We start from the raw sequence: 21284 nt of genomic DNA, 5'->3' as shown, positions 1-21284 counted from the left end.
GCTCCTCGAATGCTGCCTGACCTGCTGTTCTTTTCCAGCACCACTCTCTTGACTCTAATCTCCAGCATCTGCTGTAGTCACTTTCATGTGGAAAACAACCCCTGTCTGCCCAATCTCTCTTTATAACTCTCCAGCTCAGGCAACATCCTGATAAATCCCCACCTTCACTTTTTCCAGCACTATCACATCCCTCCTGTAATGTGGATTCCAGAACTACACACAATAGGTGATTCCAAGGTTATTGGGGTTGGTTGTTTGAAGGCAGGGGCATGGGCAATGAGGAAATAGTAAAACATGTCTAGTCATGGTTGTCCAACTATCAAATCAGTTGACTTTTTCGCAACTGAGAATCAATATTACATCTTTTCAACAAACCACTGACCTGCAAACAAGGCATTCTTCCAAATCCTACCTTTGATTGAGGGACATCCATTTTATCTACTTTACCTCATAGTAATGCAACGAGGCAAGCAGATGATCAGGAAGAGCTCCCTGATGTGAAAATAGGAAGAGGAGTCAGCCATTCAGTCCATCAAACCTGGCCCACCTGTCTTGATTATGGTTGATTATTTCCTCAATGCCTTTTCTTTGTATGACCTACATACCTCTCAGTGTCATTAGTCTCTAGAAACCAATTGATTTCTGTCTTAAATCTGCTCAATGACTATACTTCCATCATCTTCCAAAGATGCACCATCCTCTGAGGAAGAAATTACTCCTTGTCTCAGTCTCAAATGTTCTGCCTGTCATCCTGAGATTATGACCCCTGGTTCTATAATCACCAGCTAGGGGAAACATCCTACCTATATTCACCCTGTCGATAACCACTCTATCTATAGCCTGTCACTCTCTGTGAGAATTTTGTGAAAATCAATGAGCTTACCTCACATTCTTGGGTACCTCAAATGGTTACACGTTCAATTCAAAACCACAAGCTTTATTTTCAAACCCCACTTCAAAAATGTAAGTACATAATCAATTGGGGGAACACTATATTGTTGGAGATGCTGTCTTCTCACAAACTTTGAAGGCTGTCTTTTGGATAAAACATGATACTCACCTCTCAGGTGGGATATGAAAGACCCGTGGCATTATTTGGACATTCACTGGTGTTCTGATCAATATTTACTCCTCAATCAACACCACAGGCAGATGATCCCATCAATATCACCTCTCTGTTTGTAGGAGATTGCTGTATTTCTACACTTCATAAGTACTTCATTGTCTGTAAAGTGCTTTGGGATATCCAAAGGTGCTTTAAGTAAAAAGTTTCTCTCTCTCTCTCTCTCTCTCTCTGTCCTTCCCCCCACCCCCTGCTCCATTGCAAAGAATGCCATGACTGTTATAAGCCTCTTTGCATAGAACAAACACCAAACATGCCTACAAGAGAGGACACTGCTCTTAGTGGAAGTTCTTGACATGAGAGGGTGAATAAATTGCTTACGCTAAGTGTGAGAACACAATCAGTTCACACGGAGTGGCTTTACAACAACCAACATGCTATGATTTTCTTTTCAACATGGATTATGTCCGTCAACATGAACTAGTCAAATATTACTGACCTCTAAAGTAGATTATTTGAATACGTTCGCACTGAGTGGAGTAGAAATTCCTCTAGTTAAGCAATTTCTTAACACTCTTTCTGATTGGTGAGGCTAGAGAGATTCGGGGAATCCTGCTCCTGCTTGAACTACAGAAGGGGTTCATCCCCCTCCCCCACCCTTTGTTGAAATAGATTTGGAATCTGTCTCTATTTCGGTCATGAATCTTGCTCTGACTAGCTCCCAGTGTCGGACAGAGCGAGAGAAAATGAAGACTGGCCAGCTAAACAGTATCAGCAACGATATCCACAGGAGTGCACATCTGACAAATCCCTCACTTTGTGTATAAGTGTTTCTCTGTTCACTCTATGTCATGAATTGTTGTGTTAAGAGTGAGCTATGCTCCTCTTATTACCCTAATTTCCTGCTAGTCCACTTGAATGAATGACCTAAAGTGGTGTGGCCTTTCGCCCTGCGTGTCAAACGCCTAACTAGCTCATAAAGCCAGCTTTGATTTCTTTATGTTGTGTTTATTACCGTGTGTCCCATTCCATAGGTTAGTCTTCTTAACAGCCAAGTGACTTAGAAACAGTGCAAGATGATTTTAAGACTTATTTTAACACTCTAGAAAACCTTCTGATATTCTACAAGTCCAGAAAAAGGGGATTTTACCTTAATGTTTTAGTTAAGCCAGTTAAGGATGATGTCGGGAAACATTTCACAAAAAAAGGTAGAGAAATCTGGAATTCTTTCATACAAAAATTGATCAGCCGGAGGGGTCAGTTGCAAGTTATTAGGTCATAGCATTAAGGGTTACAGGAACAAAGTGGGTAGATGCAGCTAAAATGCACATCACCCATCATCTCTATGAATAATAGAACTGGCCCAAGGGGGCTGAATGGCCTCAACCTGATACCTGTTCCTGGAAACCACAGTGCCTATAGTGTGCAGGCATGATGTGGAGGAGCCAGTGTTGGACTGGAGTGGACAAAGTTAAAAATCACACAACACTAGGTTATAGTCCAACAAGTTTATTTGGAAGCACTAGCTTTTGGAGTGCCGCTCCTTCCAAATAAACCTGTTGAACTGTAACCCAGTATTGTGTGATTTTTAACTATAGTGCACAGGTAAGCCTGACTGCTTCTGTGACAAGTTGCCATTCTGGTGTTATTGTAGCAGGGTTTGTTTTAATGGCTGCTCCAAAAGACAGCACTCCAACACAGCAATGTTCCCTCAGCAATGCACTGGAGTGTAAACCCTGACTTTTGTCTTCAAGTGGAACCCAAGACTTTCCAGCTCAGAAGCGACCCATTGCGATGCAACAAACACCTATCATCACAAAGTCCTAGGCTTAGAGTCTTTTTAAAGACATGGAATAGTTGCTAGAAATTTTAATTTGATGCATTAATTTGTTTTGTTGTTTCTGCAGTTTGCTAATGTGCTTCAATCCCCACACCGGCTGACGTTACCACGAAGGACTCTCTTTCTCAATCTCTCCTGAGCCATGGTGACCCTCAGGTTAAACCACCACCAATCTTCTCTCTCTCTCTCTAATGAGAGGGCAGCCCTATGGTCTGGTTAGATTATGGCGACTTGAATTAATTGTTGTTGACCTTTTGGGGAAGGGATAACTCTGTGAATATAGACTTTGCTGTAGTAACTTGAAAACAACAGAAAGTTCTGGAAACATTCAGAACAGGTTGCAGCACCTGTGGAGAGAGAATCAGTGTTAGCATTTCAAGTCTAGAGTGACTCTTCTCTACAGATGCTGCCAGACCTGCTGAGTTTCGCCAGCACTTTCTGTTATTATTTCAGAACTGCAATGATTTTATTTTATTCCAATGTTCACTTCTGTGTCAATGAGTGGCAGTGTTCAGAGTAAGAACATCTTACAACTGTCCGTGTCACTTACACACAATCTGCTCCTGTTCTATCTTTGTACAAGAGTCAAAATTGACTGGATAATAGCAGCTGTTAAAAATAAGGCTCAAGGAAATACAATGCAAGCGTGTGTTAGCCGCACTAATTGAAAAATCTACCCAGTCTGAGGATATTCAATGGATATTTAGTGCAGTGGCTTTGTAACAGGGTTCATAATCCAAAACCATGGATTCATAATCCAGGAGAATATGGGTCCTAATTCCCACTAGTTTAAGTATTTGAATTTAGTCCTTTTTTTAAAAAAAATGTTGGGGCCAACAGAAGTAACTATAAAGTTGTCAGATTGCCACAACAAAACTGAACTGTTTCACTAATGCCGCATAAATGCAATCCTCACTCTGCCTGGCCTACATGTCACTCCAATCCCAGGGCAATGTGGCTGCCTAATATACACCCACAAAAAAATGATCCAGCAAGCCATTCAGTTGTATTGAATTACTCAAAGCTTTAGGAGATACAGCACTATCTTCTTAGGGCAGGCTTACCAGTAATGCCTATGTCCTGAGAATGAATGGAACAAAAAGACTAGAAATTCTATGGAATTTTATCCTGTCTGTCTGTCTGTCTCTCTCTCCTCCCTTTATACACAACAGTCAAGTTCTGTTACATTAATTCTTAGAATATGAGTAATGCTGGCACAGCCCCATATGTACATGTGGAGACAGAATTAGGAGGAGGCTGCATTGAAGAGTGTGGTGCTGGGAGTGCACAGCCAGTCAGGCAGCTCTCAAGGTGCAGACAGGTCAACACTTTGAGCATAAGCTCAGCCCCTTAGGTCTACACCACCACTGAGTCAGATCATTGCAGATTTGATTACTCCACAGTCCTGCCTACCCACTATAATCTCTCACACCTTACCTATCCAGAATCCTTTTACCTCACCTTTAAAATAATCAAACAACTCTGTTCCACCACCTTTTGAGAAAGAGAGTTCCAAAGACATTGACTGTCCCTCCATATTTGCCGTGAGAAGGTGGTGGCAGTGGACGTTTTGCTCGGTTTGCCAATATTATTGATCTTTAATAACTCTGCAACTTGTCATAGCATTTCGGAGGATATTGGAAGTTAACCACAACCTGTGTGACAGGAGTCAAATGTAGGCCAGACTGACCTTCCCATCCTTGATGAGCATTCATGAAAATTATGTTTTTACAATAATCTGACAGCTCTGCAGACAGTTATTCTCCTGATGACAGTCTGCAAATGACAAGATGTATCAAATTCAACATCACATGATGATTGGCTGAACTCATAATCTAATAACGCATGACAATCCAAAGACAGGAATCCCCAACATGGCAGCTGGGAAATTTAAATCTAGTTATAGAGTCATAGAGTCATAGAGATGTACAGCATGGAAACAGACCCTTCGGTCCAACCTGTCCATGCCGACCAGATATCTCAACCCAATTTAGTCCCACCTGCCAGCACCCGGCCCATATCTCTCCAAACCCTTCCTATTCATATACCCATCCAAATGCCTCTTAAATGTTGCAATTGTACCAGCTTCCACCACATCCTCTGGCACCTCATTCCATACACATACCACCCTCTGCCTGAAAAAGTTGCCCCTTAGGTCTCTTTTACGTCTTTCCCCTCTCACCCTAAACCTATGCCTTCTAGTTCTGGACTCCTCGATTCCAGGGAAAAGACTCTGTTTATTTTTTCTATCCATGCCCCTCATAATTTTGTAAACCTCTATTAGGTCACCCTTCAGCCTCCGACGCTCCAGGGAAAACAGCCCCAGCCTGTTCAGCCTCTCCCTATAACTCAAATCCTCCAACCCTGGCAACATCCTTGTAAATCTTTTCTGAACCCTTTTAAGTTTCACAACATCTTTCCAATAGGAAGGAGACCAGAATTCCACACAATATTTCAACAGTGGCCTAACTAATGTCCTGTACAGCCGCAACATGACCTCCCAACTCCTGTCCTCAATACTCTGACCAATAAAGGAAAGAATACCAAACGTCTTCTTCACAGTTACTTAATTAAAAACAAATCTAGAAATAAAACTACTCTTCATTTTGATGACAATTAATCTAATGGATTGTAAGAATGCAACAATTTCACCGCTATCCTTCTGGGAAGTGGTTCTACCATCTGCACCCTTACCTAGTCTGGCCTAGAATTGGCTTCAGATGCACAGACAAGTTGGGTAGAACCCAATGTCTATCAAACCGGCAGGAGGGTGATGGTAGTTCCTCTGGTCCTGCCCCCTGCCCCTAGGGTTCTGGATAACAGGGAATGCCAATCAGTGGCAGTCAAGTGCCCAAATGGCACAAGATTTCCATGAAAGAGATAACATTTTTCATTTTCTATTTATGGTCTTACAAGATCGACTTTTACTGCCCGTCCCAAATTGTCCTTCAACAGAGTGGCTTGCAAGGGTGGTTAAGAATCACCCATATGTTGTGGGCTTGGAGTCACATGTAGTCCAGACCAGGTAAGGATGGCAGATTTCCTTCCCGGAAGGAATAGTGAACCAGTTGGGTTTTGACAACAATCAATATCTGTCATAGTCATGATTGCCGATACTAGCTTTCAATTCCACATTTACGAATTGAATTTAAATTCTATCAGCCACAGAGTTGTGTTTTGAAGTGATGTTCTTAGAACATTAACCTAGGCCTTTGTGTTACTTGTCCAGTGACATCACCTCTGTATCCCATTATTAATGAATGAAATGTACAGTCAAGATGCTCCAGGATTCATGAGTTGGGGCAAGTTTGTTGAACCAAATAGTCATTTACTAATGGTCTTTTTCATATATTTAATGAAATTGACAAATACATTTGCACAGAAACATACATACACACACAGTTTGCACATACACACTTACACACAGACATACACACACAGATACGTCAAGAAGGATAGTCCTGGAAAAACACAGCCAGTCAGGCAGCATCCAAGGAGGAGGGTTGACGTTTCAAGCATGAGCTCTTCATCAGGAATTCTGCTCATTCCTGATGAAGGGCTCATGCTCAAAACGTTGATTCTCCTGCGCCTCAGATGCTGCCTTACCTGCTGCGCTTTTCCAGCACCACACTTTTCAACTCTGACCTCCAGCATCTGCAGCCCTCACTTTCTCCATACACCCACATGCACACTGATACATGCACAAAACCAATCATTCACACACATAGGCACATACATGCAGACATACACCATATTCCGACACATACCCACACACATACACACATTCAGATGCACACACACACAGAGACATACAAAGGCAGACACAAACTCACATAGAGACATACACACAACTCACATTGAAGTTTATCCTGCACATGCTCAAATGGTTCCGTCATGCAGATACATCACATAAAGGAAAATATACCGTCTAATGTTCCTTGCTGCCCATTAGAGGAAATAATCATGTTAAACTGACTGGCCTTGCTGTCAGCTATGTGTAGGGTGCCTGACAGAGTTTTAGATATGATTCGGAAACTTTGCCAAGGTTTGCATCACAGTTTCAACACCATCTGTTTAAACAGAAATAAACAGACCTTGATGGACAGAGAAAAATGATAGATTAATGTTCCATCATAGCCCTTTAATATGTTGACTGGTAGCCGAGATGCAGATTGTGAAGTTCTCCACTGGAGTGCTATCTTAAAACAGCTTTCAGAAAAAAAGGGGGCAAATATTAAGAACACAAATTAAAGTATCTAAGGTAATAAAGGATATAGGGATTGAGCAAGGAAGTGAAGTTGAAGTAAGAGATTTACCATGATTTACTGAATGATAGAGCAGGCAAGAAGGGCAGAATGGTCTACACCTATTCTGATATTCTAATGGGTCACCAAGTGCCACAGTAGAATCAAATGCAGCCCAGACTGACAGGATATAGGTTTTCTCCATCCAATAGTGCCCTTTGGTTTTGAACAGCCACTGTCCAGTATCTACTCAGTGGAAACTTTTACTGACCACAGATTAGTCATTTCACTCAAAGAGGTCATGGCATTATCGCCATTGGAAATGGTTAATGCTGCAGTTACTGGATCCCTGTATTTACCCTGCTAAATCCAGCTATCTTAAACCCAATGCCAGAATTGTTGGGCTGAATGGCTTACCTCAGCTCCTACATCTTGATCAAAGGCAAATCTCAAATTAAAAGCAATTTGCCCATTTGGATTTAGCAGCAGGGCAGGAGTAATATCCAGGAATATGGAATGAAACGACATCAATCCAAAACCTGAACAAAACAGTAAACATATCTTTTTTTTTAAATGCTATACTGAGTAAATACTAAACCTAGTTTAGCATCAGTTTTGTTGGGTATTCTAACCAGTTTTTAAAAAAAACTTGAGTGGATATCTAAACCTGTTTTTTTAAAGTAATTAAACAATAAGTTTAGTTAAAATCCTCTCAACACAACAAATTTTAACATAGATGCAGACCAGCAAGTAACAATTAACCCTCTCAATCCTAACAGTCTTTAGACTCTTTGAACATCTGTTGGCTCTGGAGTGGCAAGTGGGTTAGTAACTGGGGCAATCAATACCTGGACTGTGGTGAGAAAAAAAAATTATAAACCTCTTTAATCCAACAGCTCTGTTTTGTAATCAGTAACAGGGGTGCCTCATGCTAAAAATAGGTTGGCTCAATTGATTAGTGATACCCAATGCTATGGGTTCAATTACCTGTACTGGCATATGTTACTGTGAAAAACTATCATTCTTAATCTCACATGAGGTGTGGTGACCCTCAGGTTAAACCACCGTCTCTAATGCATCTATTGTAGTCTGTGACAGAAACTGCAGCCTTTTCCAATTCTGTACAAAGGCATATTGACTGTTTAGCTCGACTGTCCCTTGTTCGTCAGTGGAAGGATTACTACCAGCAGCCCCATTCTCACTGAGGATCCTTGTTCCTATCTGTGAAAGTTGCGACCTGTTCTGAAGACTGGATTAACTCTGCTTCTCTCTCCACAGGAGCTGCCAAACCTGTTGAGTTTCCCCAGCAGTCTCTGTGCCTCTTTCAGATTTCTGCAGTGTGAAGGAATCCCACATGTTCTTGCAGGCTCCACTTTCATTGTGGAGACCAAATGTTAATTCTGACTGTCAGTTATTAAAAGGTAAGTTATACCATTCCATACAGAAATGAGCTTATGACAAGCTTAATGTTCTCAGTTAGAATGAAAACTGTTTCTCTAACACTACAGTAGTCATGTTTGGGGGAACATGGGGATTAAAGTGTTAGGCAGTGAGGAAGGAGAGGGGATGATTTTAGTGCGGAACTGCCACTCTGAACACACACGCACGCACGCACACACACATACACCACACATATGCACACATACACACACAACACACACACATCTACACACATACACACACACACAACACACACACATTTACACACATACACACACAAAACACACACACACTTACACACACACACACACACACACCTGTGCCAATCTCATTTCTCACAAACTCATCAAGTCATGTCCTTTTTTGCATTCTCCCTGTTCTTCTGTATGTCAACTGTCTCAACAAACTGAGCTAACCTACCTTTCGATGAGGCACCCCGTTAATGATAACAGAAACAGAGCTGCTGGATTAAAGAGGTCATCTTTTTTTCTCAGACTCAGCCACAATTACACTTCAGATTATCTTAGAGAGAAAAGCAGGCTTACATCCTCCATCACTTCTTCTCAAATTCTTTGTCCAAGGGAATTTTCAAGGAAAAATAGGGTTGCAAACAAGGATCAGCCCACGAAAGGATAGGAATAATGGCTGAGAGGTTCTACTGGACTATTCAGCCAGAGGCCCAGGTAATGTTCTGGGGACCTGGGTTCAAAGGTTGGTTACAGATGGTGGAACTTGAACTCAATTCCATTAAAAAAAATTGGAATGTAGAGTCGAATGATCTTTTCGATTGTCTGGTTCATTAGCATCCTTTAGGGAAGGAAACTGCCATCCTTACCCGGTCTGGCCTATGTATGACTCCAGACCCACAGCAATGTGGTTGACTCTTAATCTGGGCGGTTGGGATGGGCAATAAATGGAAACTGAATGAATTAAATAAAAGAACCATAAAGTCCAGTTCTTCCTTCATCTTTAGGAAACCCTGATGCCAAATATAACTCCCTGTCCTGAATCACTTTACGTTGCTAAGCAGGCTATCCAGGTTGATCAGATCCTCCCATCCTGGTGTTTTGTTGAAGGACTCTGCACCAGACTGCCCACACCTGTGTTTATATTATTTTTTGATTCTATTTACCTCTGGGAACCAGAAGATAGAACAAGATTCCTCCCAAAATAAGAGATTAAGGTGTGTCCCTCACCAAAATAGATTTCTGTTGCGAGCCTCTGCCCCGTTGACTTGGAAACCTGGCATCTTTGAGATGTAGAGCCCTTGGAGGTGCAGATTGAAACCTGCAGCAGCCCTGCTCTCCTTACTGATAGAAGGAGGCTGGAAGACGTTTGGAATTCTCTTCACGAGATGTTATTAATTCAACATTTGAGATTGGCTGTAACTTTTATCATCGCGTTCACAACTGGCTGTGCATCAATTGGCCGGGCAGAGTGACAACACACAGGCTTTAGGAAAGATCACAAGAGGTGCTGACCTAAGTTAAGATTTAGCTCTGAAAACAAAAAATGTCGGAGGTCACAACGGGTCAGGTAGCATCCATGGAGAGAGAGAGCAAGCTAACGTTTCGAGTCTAGATTTGAAACATTACCTTGCTCTCTCTCTCTCTCCATGGTGCCGGCTGACCCACATAGAACATAGAAAATTACAGCACAGTACAGGCCCTTCAGCCCTTGATTCTGCGCTGATGTGTGGAACCAATCTGAAGCCCATCTAACCTACACTATTCTATTTTCATCCATGTGTTTATTCAATGACCATTTAAATGCCCTTGAAGGTGGTGAGTCTACTATGTTGCAGGCAGGGCATTCCTACTTCCCTCTGAGTAAAGACACTACCTCTGACATCTATCCTAAATCTACAAATTGAGGCTATGTCCCCTTTTGCTAGCCATCACCATCTGAGGAAAAAGGTTCTCCCTGCCCACCCTATCTAACCCTCTGATTATCTTGTGTGTCTCAATTAAGTCACCTCTCAACCTTCTTCTGTCTAATGAAAACAGCCTCAAGTCCCTCAGCCTTTCCTCGTAAGACCTTCCCTCCATACCAGGCAGCATCCTGGAAAATCTCCTCTGCACCCTTTCCAAAGCTTCTACATCCTTCCTATAATGCAGTGCCCAGAACTGTAAGCAATACTCCAAGTGCTGCTACACCAGGGTTCCTACAGCTGCAGCATAACCTAGTGGCTCCGAAACTCAATCCCTCTACCAATAAAAGCTAACACACTGTGTTACCTTCTTAACAACCCCATCAACCTGGGTGGCAACTTTCAGGGATCTATGTACATGGACACCAAGATCTCTCTGCTCATCTACACTACCAAGAATCTTACCATTAGCCCAGTACTCTTTAGTCCTGTTGCTCCTTCCAAAGTGAATTAGATTAGATTACTTCCAGTGTGGAAGCAGGCCCTTAGGCCCAACAAGTCCACACCGACCCGCAACCCACCCAGACCCATTCCCCTACATTTACCCCTTCACCCAACACTACGGGCAATTTAGCATGGCCAATTCACCTAACCAGCACATCTTTGGACTGTGGGAGGAAACCGGAGCACCCGGAGGGAACCCACACAGACACGGGGAGAATGTGCAAACTCTACACAGTCATCGCCTGAGGCGGGAATTGAACCCAGGTCTCTGGCGCTGTGAGGCAGCAGTGCTAACCACTGTTACCTTACACTTTTCCGCATTAAACTCCATTTGGCACCTCTCAGTTAATCCCCAATTTCCAAAACTCTCATTCCAGAATTAAGATTTGGAGATGCCAGTGTTGGACTGGATTGTACAAAGTTGCGTGATTTTTAACTTTGTATGTTCCAGATTTAGGTAGGGATCTAGAGAAACTAGATCAACTTTCTTTTAAACCTAAGTGGGCCTCTGTGTGGATTTGGTATTGAGTCCTGGGGGACATATAAATTCAGCAAGCGTTGTATTTGCCATTCGGCCCATCGGACCCATGCGGGAAATTTCTTAAAACCTTTCCAAAACCCACGGTGGTTTTCTCGAGGGTCTTTTCAATTGAAGGTTTCTTCCAGGTCTTTGTTCTGTTTTTGCCAATTGCCCAGTGAAACAGATTCGATTGTTTACCCTGAAACCAGGCCGCAGCAGCTGCCTCTTCCTCCTCCACACAGTAAACACAGGCGCTCGCAGGCAAAACATCATACGCTCAAAACTGTTCCACATCCCTGAACGATACAGGCGCTTAGTCTGTCTCTCTTTCTGTTTCATCTCAATCACATGAGGGCGAATGAATGTGGAAAGGCTGGAAATGGGATGGGATTGGGGGAGGGGGGGTGGGGGAGGACAGTCTTAAAACCTGAAATTACCTTAACAGGAATAAATACTGAGTAATTCTGGAAGGTAGATTTATTTCAGCCCTGTGTAGCTAAGTTTTTTTTTAAAACATCTCTCATCTGTTTCGCACCTTTTACAACTCATTGCATTTGAAATATTAACTCTGGTTCTCTGTCCACAGATGCTCCCAGACCTACTGAGCTTTTCCAGCAATTTCTGTTTCTGTTTCAGTTCTCCGGCATCCGCGATTCTTCGCATTCTAGCGCTCACTTTCAATCTCTCTGTCTTTTTGCCTGTTTCTCCCGTTTAGGCATTAATTTTACCTCTTCTTTCAATGTCTAACCGCTTGTTCTCTCCTTCCTTCTCTTCCTCTATTATTCCCTTCCATTCTTCCCACAGCCCACATTACACACACACACACACTCCAAACTATCTTCCGCAGCATCTTTCCATTTGTTTTAACCGTCTCTATTTCTCACTTTCTTTTCCCAATCTTTCCCTCGCGGCCTCTCTGTCATTTTCCCCTCTTCAATCTATGCCCCTGCTTTACTTCCACAGAGGCTGCCAGACCTGCTGAGTTTCTCCAGCAGTTTCTGGTTTTGTTCCTTGTTTCTCCTCCGGGTGTGGGATTGGTGAGGGTGCCGCCTTTACTCTCTCTCTCGCTCTGTATCTCCATGTCTTGGTGTGAGGTGTAACCAGTCGCATTATCTACACATACACACACTGATCTCTTCACTTCAGCTAATGGGCCGTGAAACAACCTGCTTTCAGTTGCAGTTTGAACTAATTTCTTCCAACAAGCAATTACACTGACAAAAGACAATTTCCTTTGACAAGACTGGCCTCTTCACACACACACCTCTCTCTCTCACACACACACACATTTCTCTCAGACACATCTCTCTCTCTAATACACACACACATCTCTCTCACACACATTTCACACACAATGCACGTCTCACACACATCTCACACACAATTTTCACACACATATCTCACACAGATGCACACATCTCTCACACGCATCTCACACACGCATCTCACACACCTCACACACATCTCTCACACACATCTCTCACACGCATCTCTCTCTCACACCTCACACATCTCTCACACACATCACAAACACAGACGCACACCTCACATACACACACATTTCTCTCACACACACACATTTCACACACATATACACATACTTCATACACAATGCACACCTCACACACATCACGCACACACATCTCACACACAGACGCACACACCTCTCACACACACATATCTCACATACGCATCTCTCTCACACACATCTCTCACACACCCACACTCGCACTCACACACACATCTTTCTCACACACCTCTCTCTCATACACACACACATAGACACATACAGCAGCCACTGCCCAGTCATGGGAAGTATCATACAAGGGCAGGGATAATTTCTGAAGATGTTAATACAGTCTGCGTAAAACTGACATACACACTTACAACTATGTCTACACTCAAAAATACCTGGCTACCTGCTGACCTGGCAGTGATGGCTTATTGTTAGCTTCTTAATCTAGAAACCCAGGTAATGTTGTGGGGACCTAGCTTCGAGTCCTGCGACGACAGATGGTGGAACTTGAATTCAATTTTTTAAAAATAAAAACTAGGATCAAAAGTCTAATCTTGATCATTGTCGCCAAATCTCATCTGGCTCACTAATGCCCTTTAGGGAAGGCAGGTTGACTCTTATCTGCCCCCAGGGTAACTAGGGATGGCGAGCAACCCATGAATTAAAAAAAAACTTCTAAAACCATTGTGAAAGAGCTATCACAGATAACGATGGGCCGAAAGAACTCCTGCTAATAGGAACAGTCGTCCATTCCGTTTTCCATCCCCTCCCCCAGCCTATCCCTCGAGAATCCGGAATACAACAAGAGCTGAAATTGCTGGAGAAACTCAGCAGATGTGCGGAGAGAGAGAGAGAGAGAGGTTAATGTTTCAAATTTGAGGTTAGTGCTTTTCAGATCCGCTGAATTTTTCCAACATGGCCCTGCGTTCGTTTCAGAATTCCTCATCCCACAACATTTAGCCGCGATTGTGGGAATTGAATTAAAGTTAATATCTTCCCAAAAAAAATCAACAAACTCCAGTCGGTTTTCTCTCATGTGCTGGGTCTTTTTTTCCCTCTGGGATTTCCATTCCTGTTTTATTTGAGTTGGTGCGAAAACTATTTCATTCGAATGTTATTAACGAATCTCGGTGCGCTCTCTGCCTTGTGTGTGTACACGCACGGGATTAATCCCATAGAGAAAGCGGTGCAGAATGCTTCTCATTTTCCAACTTCCCCCTCCCCCCCGAGCAAATTTGAAAGGACGGAATTTTCGGAGTGCGTGAAATTCCGAACAAATCGATCCCCAAATCGAGGAGATTAGGAGGTTTAATCTCACTTCAATGTCGGCGCTGCCTGAGAGAAAGAGAGAAGAGGTCTGAGGCTTTCCCCTCAGCCTGCAACATTCCAACAGGGAATTCTCTCCCACAACAGATGCAGCCGCAGAACCCACAAGCAATCTCACTTTGTGGGAAAGGTCTGGATTGAACACACCGACATGTCCCAAACCCCAGAAGGGATAGGAGGAGGCGGCCATTCAGCCCATCGAGACCGCTCGATGATAATTCTGATTATCCCCAATTTCACTTTCCTGCCTTTCTCCAATAACCCTTGATTTCCCGATTAAAACTTCTCAAGTTTTGGATGTATTCACCTTCTCTGCAGCTCTAACGTTAAGTTTGTCGCCCAGTTCTGCCTACTGCACTCTGTATGGTATCGTCTGCATATACCGGACTCAAAACAAAACTTTTCTCTGTAATAATAAAGCCGTGACAATAATAAAGCCAATCGAAAATATAGAGAGATAAAAACAGAAATTACTGGAACAGCTCAGCAGGTCTGGCAGCATCTGTGGAGAGAAATCAGAGTGGATTCTAAACGTTAACTCTGATTTCTCTCCACAGATGTTACCAGACCTGCTGAGCTTTTCCAGCAATTTCTGTTTTTGTTTCTGATTTACAGCATCTACAGTTCTTTCAGCTTTCAAAAACATAAAAGTCTGTCTATCTCAACCTTGAATATCCTTAATGACCCAACCTCCACGCCCCTATGTGGTACGGAGCTCTACAGGTACCTGCTGAGAGAATTAATTCCTCCCCATCTCTGTGGTAAACTCTGAGGTTATGCCCTCTGGTCCTAGAATCGTAGAAACATACAATACAGAAGAGGCCATTCTGCCCATCAAGTTTGTACTGTACTAGACTCTCCAACAATGGGAAATTACCTTTCTGTATCTACCCAGCCTAAGAATTTTGACACACGGAAGTCATATTTCCCAGTTTCTCTGACGGAATGAAAATCGCTTGTTCTCTCTGTCCTCCATAAGTGTTTCTTGGAGAAATTCGACGGATGAGTTATAGAATCATAGAGATGTACAGCACAGAAACAGCCCTTTGTCCAACTCGTTTATGCCGATCAGATACCCTAAATTAATCTAATCCCATTTGCCAGCACTTGGCCCATATCCCTGCAAACCCTTCCTATTTATATCCCCATCCAGATGCCTTTTAAATGCTGTAATTGTACCAGCCTCCACCACTTCCTGTGGCAGCTCATTCCATACACGTACCACCTTCCCTTTTAAATCTTTCCCCTCTCACCTTAAACCGATACCCTCTATTTTGGACTCCCCTACCCAAGGGAAAAGACCTTGTCTCCTTCCCCAGTCCGCACCTCTCGTGATTTTATAAACCTCTATTCTGTCACCCCTCAGCCTCGGACACTCCAGGGAAACTAGCCCCAGTCTTTTCAGTCTCATATAGGTCAAACCCTCCAACCTTGGTAAATACCTAAACAGAAACCCTCTGAACGGATGGATCTGAACAAGTTACACCTTAATAAACACTTATCTAACTTGCTGTCTCTCTGCGTGTGTGAGAAACAGGCTGCTAACTACATAATGCTGTCCGGATAATTCACTCCCTGCAACTGAAAACTGAAGGCAATTAAAAATAAAACTAACAATAGGAAACAAACTACCAACAGGCGAATCGAAGAGAAAATTTGTTGATGATTTTGCAACAAACTAATTTATCCACAGGCATCTTCGGCCCATCCGCCCGCTGCTACCTCCTTGCAACGCAATAAATTCCTGCCTATAACCGTGCTGAATCGAGTCGTTAACAATTCTTGAAGTAATTTGAATTTGCTCGCGTGCATTACCAGTTCGCAGCATCTCGGGTCACAAATTCTTGCTTTGAATCATCGCCGGTTAATTGGTCTGTAATCGGCCTGATTTTAAATCTGTATCGAGTTAAAATCGGGCCCCCAGCCGCTCGGTTAAAAACCCGATAGCGTCCGCCCTTTGTAAACTTTAGGAGAATAAACTTTGATGGGGGGATTTGTTAAGTTGCTCCAAGGGTTGCTGCTGGGATAAGGTTGAGAGAGATCTGTTTTGGTACTCACTGCTGTAGTCGGGTAGTCTCGGTATGATCATTCCTGCAGCTTGAGCCCGGAGCCAGTGATCTAACTGGAACGATCCAGCAGCCGCAGCCGCCGCAGCCGCTTTCAGTTGCTCGGGATGCGGGTGCGGTAACTGCGGGAAGGCGCCGTAAGTCAGCGCCGGGTGCTGCGCTCCCAGCCCCGGGTAAGTGTACACCGGGTGACCGTACATAGCAGCGTGGGACAGGGAGCCCAGCCCCGGGGGCTGCAGGTTCAGCAAACCCGGTTTGGGGATGATGCTGCTGCTGCTGCTGGCCAGCGGTAAACCGGCCCCTTTCCCCCGGGGAGAAGGCGTCTCGGTGCGGATACAGGAGCCGGGGCTCCCCGCGGAACTCTCAGGCACCGAACTGGGGCTCAGGACCGGAGGAGAGGAGCTCGGTACCGCCCGGGGAGGCTCTTCAGCCAGCAGGGCGTCGATCCGGAAGTTTTTCGACTTTTCCATGCTGTGAGGGCAGGCAGGAGGGGAGATTCTGGAGCCGCGCTCTCTCTCTCTCTCTTTAACAACCTGTCACCCTGCCTATACAACTGCTACCTGAATTGCTCTCTCTCTCTCTCCCTGTCTGCCTGTGTCAGCAGGGACTGGCCCACTCTCTGTCTCCCACCCACTGGCACTCTCTAAACATGGGCCACTCTCTCTCTCTCTCTCTGAGCTGCTGAGAAACCTCACGGGGTCAGTCGCTAGTTGGGTTCAGTTTGTTCTACAGGTGGTTTCTCATCAGATGACACCTTGTGTCTCCAGCCTCTGTTATACTGCCAGCCTTTCCCTGTATGTGCACAGTCCCCCTCTCTGGGTGCTACTTTCTCTCTCTCTCTCTCTGTCGCAATCTGTCCCTGTTTCTCTGTCTCCTTTACAGCTGATCACTTTCTCTCCCGTGTGTCCCTGCCTCTGATTGCCTCTACCTTTGTCTCTCTCTCTTTCTCTCTCTCTCTCTCTCTCTGTCCGCCTCTCCCTCACTTTAGGAGTGTGTCTGTGTGTCTCTCTGTCTCGCCCTCCCTTTCGGAGTGTTCACTCTGTCTCTCTGACTTTCGGAGTGTGTGTGTGTGTGTAGCGTGTGTCTGTCTGTCTGTCTCTCTTTCTCTCTATATCCCCCTCACTTTCGGTGTATGTGTGTGGTGTCTGTGTCTGTTTGTGTGTGTGTATATCCCTCACTCTCCCTCTCTTCGGAGTGTGTGTCTGTGTGTGTGTGCCTCTCTCTCTCTCTCTCTGTGTCCCTCTCAATCAGTCTGTATCTGTTCGTGTCCCTATCTGTGTGTTTCTCTGCTAATGTATCTATCTTTTCTCCCTCTACAGTGTTTAGTTCCCTGTCTATCTCTCGTTCTCTGAATATCTGTCTCACCCACCCTCCTTATTTTCACTCCTGACAGCTTGTCCCTTTTGGTTATTAAAATCTCCCTTGTTTTTGTTTGAATGAGAGGAGTCCCAGTGCCCGAGATCCCCTACATTTCTTGCGGCTTCTCTCACGCCGCTGTCTCTGGTCTTTCTGGGTGTAGGGGCGATCCTACATGTTCCCTTTGACAGTCCCTGTGACAATCTCGGCCTCTACCCCAGGCGATGCCGGGGGAGAAGATTCAACCCAAACCGCGTTTCATTAACACATTAGCCTCCAGACCACCCCCTCCCCTCAATTAACGCACAACAATAACCCCTCAATTCTCTGAGAGACTGAAACCTTCAGCCGGACCTGCCTCAGATTCCCGATGCAGCGATAAGATTGAACTTGCTTCTAAACTGTTCTCTCCCGGATGTTTGTGGGTTGAAATGACATTTCCAAATTTGAGAATGTTACCTGCGTACAGATATCACCTTTTTCGTTTATTTAAATTTTAATAGAATTAAAATCAATCGAATATCATAATTTAGACATCGGGAACTGCGTTCAAATTTCCCCCCAATTTTAAAATCCCTGGCTCTGCTTTGGTTTCTCAGCCGTGAGATTGTCTTGAACCCAGAGAATCAGACACACACGCACACACACACACACAGACACGCACACACACAGACACACACACATACAGGCACGCACAGACACACACACATACAGGCACCCCCCCCCACACACACATACAGGCACGCACAGACACACACACATACAGGCACCACCACCCCCACACACACACATACAGGCACCACCCCCCCCCACACACACATACAGGCACGCACAGACACACACACATACTGGCACCACGCCCCCCCCACACACACACACATATAGGCACGCACAGACACACACACACATACAGGCACCACCCCCACACACACACACACATACAGGCACGCACAGACACACACACACATACAGGCACCCCCCCACACACACACACATACAGGCACGCACAGACACACACACATACAGGCACCACCACCCCCCCCCCCCCACACACAGGCACGCACAGACACACACACATACAGGCACGCACAGACACATACATACAGACACATACACACAGACACACACACACACACAGATCGAGATTGATGAGGGACATTGGGAGCAGGGAATGAGGAAAGGCAGACCTTTCTCAAAGGGAGGTCCGCTCGACTGTACAGTCTCTGGAGCTTGTAAACATCTCTCAGAGTCTGATCGCAGAAAGACAGGGAAACGGATTCCACTGAAAGGGGCAGGGGACCCACTCACTGAGAAACTTGTGTAGAAAATCGAACAGTGACCAAGGGGAGGGAAATGATCAATTTTGAACCAAGACACATTGCCTGAAAGGCTGGTAAAAGGGGGTTGATGTAAATATTTAGGAGGGGACAGGTTATTCTCGTAATAAAGACTAATTTTGCAAAAGGCTGTCACGCACAGGGTAGATAGAATGGCCCCATCTCTATTATATGGGAGAAGACACGGGCCGGAGTGTAGCTCACCAGTGGCAGAGTTTAAGGCCCCTCCACTCCCCAGACTGAAGTTCGTCTGAAAACAATTCACATTTTAAACGCAGCCATATGAGTCAAATAAAGGCGACGCCACCAAACCAAGGGGGCACGGTGTGTTTTTGAACGAACCCCACGGTTATACTGTGACTGAATTCGCGGGCGAAGCGTAAGCAGACTGTTTGAGGATGTGACAGTAACCAGTGCCGCATCTGAGAATGTCTGCCCCTTAGATCAAGCCCCTACCTCAATCACACAGGAAAGCACCCTGCTCCCCGGATGCTGCCTGACCTGCTGTGCTTTTCCAGCAACACCCTCTTGACTCTAACCACCAGCAGCTGCAGTCCTCACATTCGCCTTGAAACCGCCAAACAGACCGAAGCAGAAACTGCTGGAGTGGCAGCACTCAGAGTTATAGAGATGTATAGCACAGAAACAGACCCTTCCGCCCAGATATCCTAACCTAATCTAGTCCCATTTGCCAGCACTTGGCCCATATCCCTCCAAACCCTTCCTATTCATATACCCATCCAGATGCCTCTTAAATGTTGCAATTGTACCAGCCTCCACCACTTCCTCTGGCAGCTCATTCCATACCCGTACCACCCTCTGTGTGAACAGTTACCCCTTAGGTCTCTTTTATATCTTTCCCCTCTCACCCTTAACCTTTGGACTCCCCCCAAAATAGAGAGCTTGTCGATTTACGCTATCTCTGCCCCTCACGATTTTATAAACCTCTATAAGGTTGTGTGGGGGGAGGGAGAGAGAGTTTTCTAAGCAATTTCTGATTTCGAGAAACACAGAAATTGCCGGAAAAGCTCAGCAAATCTGGCAGCCCTGTTGTTTCTGATTTCCAGCATCCGCAGGTTTTTAATTTGTTTAGAGAGAGAGAGAAAGAGAGTGTGTGTGGTTTAACCGCAAGTCAGCCACTGCATCAGAAACCGACTGGAGTAATCCCTGAACAAAATTCACAGCATAAAGCAACTTCGGGGGAGAAAAATGTCGAGAGGATATGCAGCTTAAAACGACACGAACAATATATTCTGAAGAAGGGTCATTGGAACCGGAGTGTTCATTCTGCTTTTCTCTCTCCACAGATGCTGCCAGAGCTGCTGAGCTTTTCCAGCAATTTCCGATTCTGTTTCGAAAAATGTAGTGTTTTGGAACAAATCTTGGACAGCCTATAATCTCAGACCAGGAGGAAGTGGGGTCTGCAGCCGTTGGAGATGAGAGTGGTGCTGGAAAAACACAGCAGGTCAGGCAGCGTCCGAGGAGCAGGAGAGTGGACATTTCGGGAAGTGCTGTCGATTTCCCTGCTCCTCGGACGCTGCCTGACCCGCTGTGCTTTTCCAGCACCACTCTGACCTTGACTGTAATCTCAGAGCAGTCGGTTTAACGAATGGAAATGTTGCCTCGTTTTATTTCACCCTCATTTCGAGGAATCTCAATCGATTTTAAAGAAAACAAAAAGGCGCAAAATGTGCCCCATTTTCCTTTTCACCAACTCGTTCGGTTCAGCTCTCTCTTGATCGGTTCTGAGCGGAGAATTCGTTTTGTTCTGAATTTCGCCAGTAGGTTTAGCTGTGAATTCACTGTGTGTGTGTGTGTGTGCTTTCACTCTCACCTCCTCTCCCTCCATCACTCCCCTGAAGCCTGACCCCAACACCACCCCCCCGTTTCACGTCCCCCCTCCCTGAATGCAGTCTGTACGGGGCCAAAGTGAAGGTGAGGGATGCCCCATGGGCTCAGAATTATTCCTAACAGCCTCACAACCCTTTTACCGTCTAATGTAAAGACATCTGTCTAATTTTAAAAGCGCCGTTCACTACCACTCAGCAACACCGGGGAACTTCCAAGTCCGACTGGGGCTTAACTGCATCGAAATCCAGGAACACTGGAACAGGATGAGCCCCTTTAGCCTGCTCTGCTAATTTTTCATTGTATTCCCTCTCAGGATGTGAGGTCTGAGGGCTGTTGTCACCATTAGATCGA

General features: G+C 44.8%; 1 protein-coding gene across 1 annotated transcript in view; it reads right to left on the bottom strand.

Annotated features, from left to right (window-relative positions):
• The window catches only part of mnx2b (motor neuron and pancreas homeobox 2b), a 54876-nt gene extending 38017 nt beyond the window's left edge, over positions 1-16859 (bottom strand). The window contains exon 1 of the mRNA XM_060827801.1: positions 16382-16859. Coding sequence (XP_060683784.1) covers positions 16382-16859 — 478 coding nt within the window. The remainder of the gene's footprint in view (positions 1-16381) is intronic.
• Between the last annotated feature and the right edge of the window lie 4425 nt (positions 16860-21284).

Source organism: Hemiscyllium ocellatum, chromosome 7, assembly GCF_020745735.1.
Source record: "Hemiscyllium ocellatum isolate sHemOce1 chromosome 7, sHemOce1.pat.X.cur, whole genome shotgun sequence".
Lineage (NCBI taxonomy): Eukaryota > Metazoa > Chordata > Chondrichthyes > Orectolobiformes > Hemiscylliidae > Hemiscyllium > Hemiscyllium ocellatum.
Note: the sequence above shows the minus strand (reverse complement) of the source record. Positions and strands in the feature narration are given on the sequence as shown.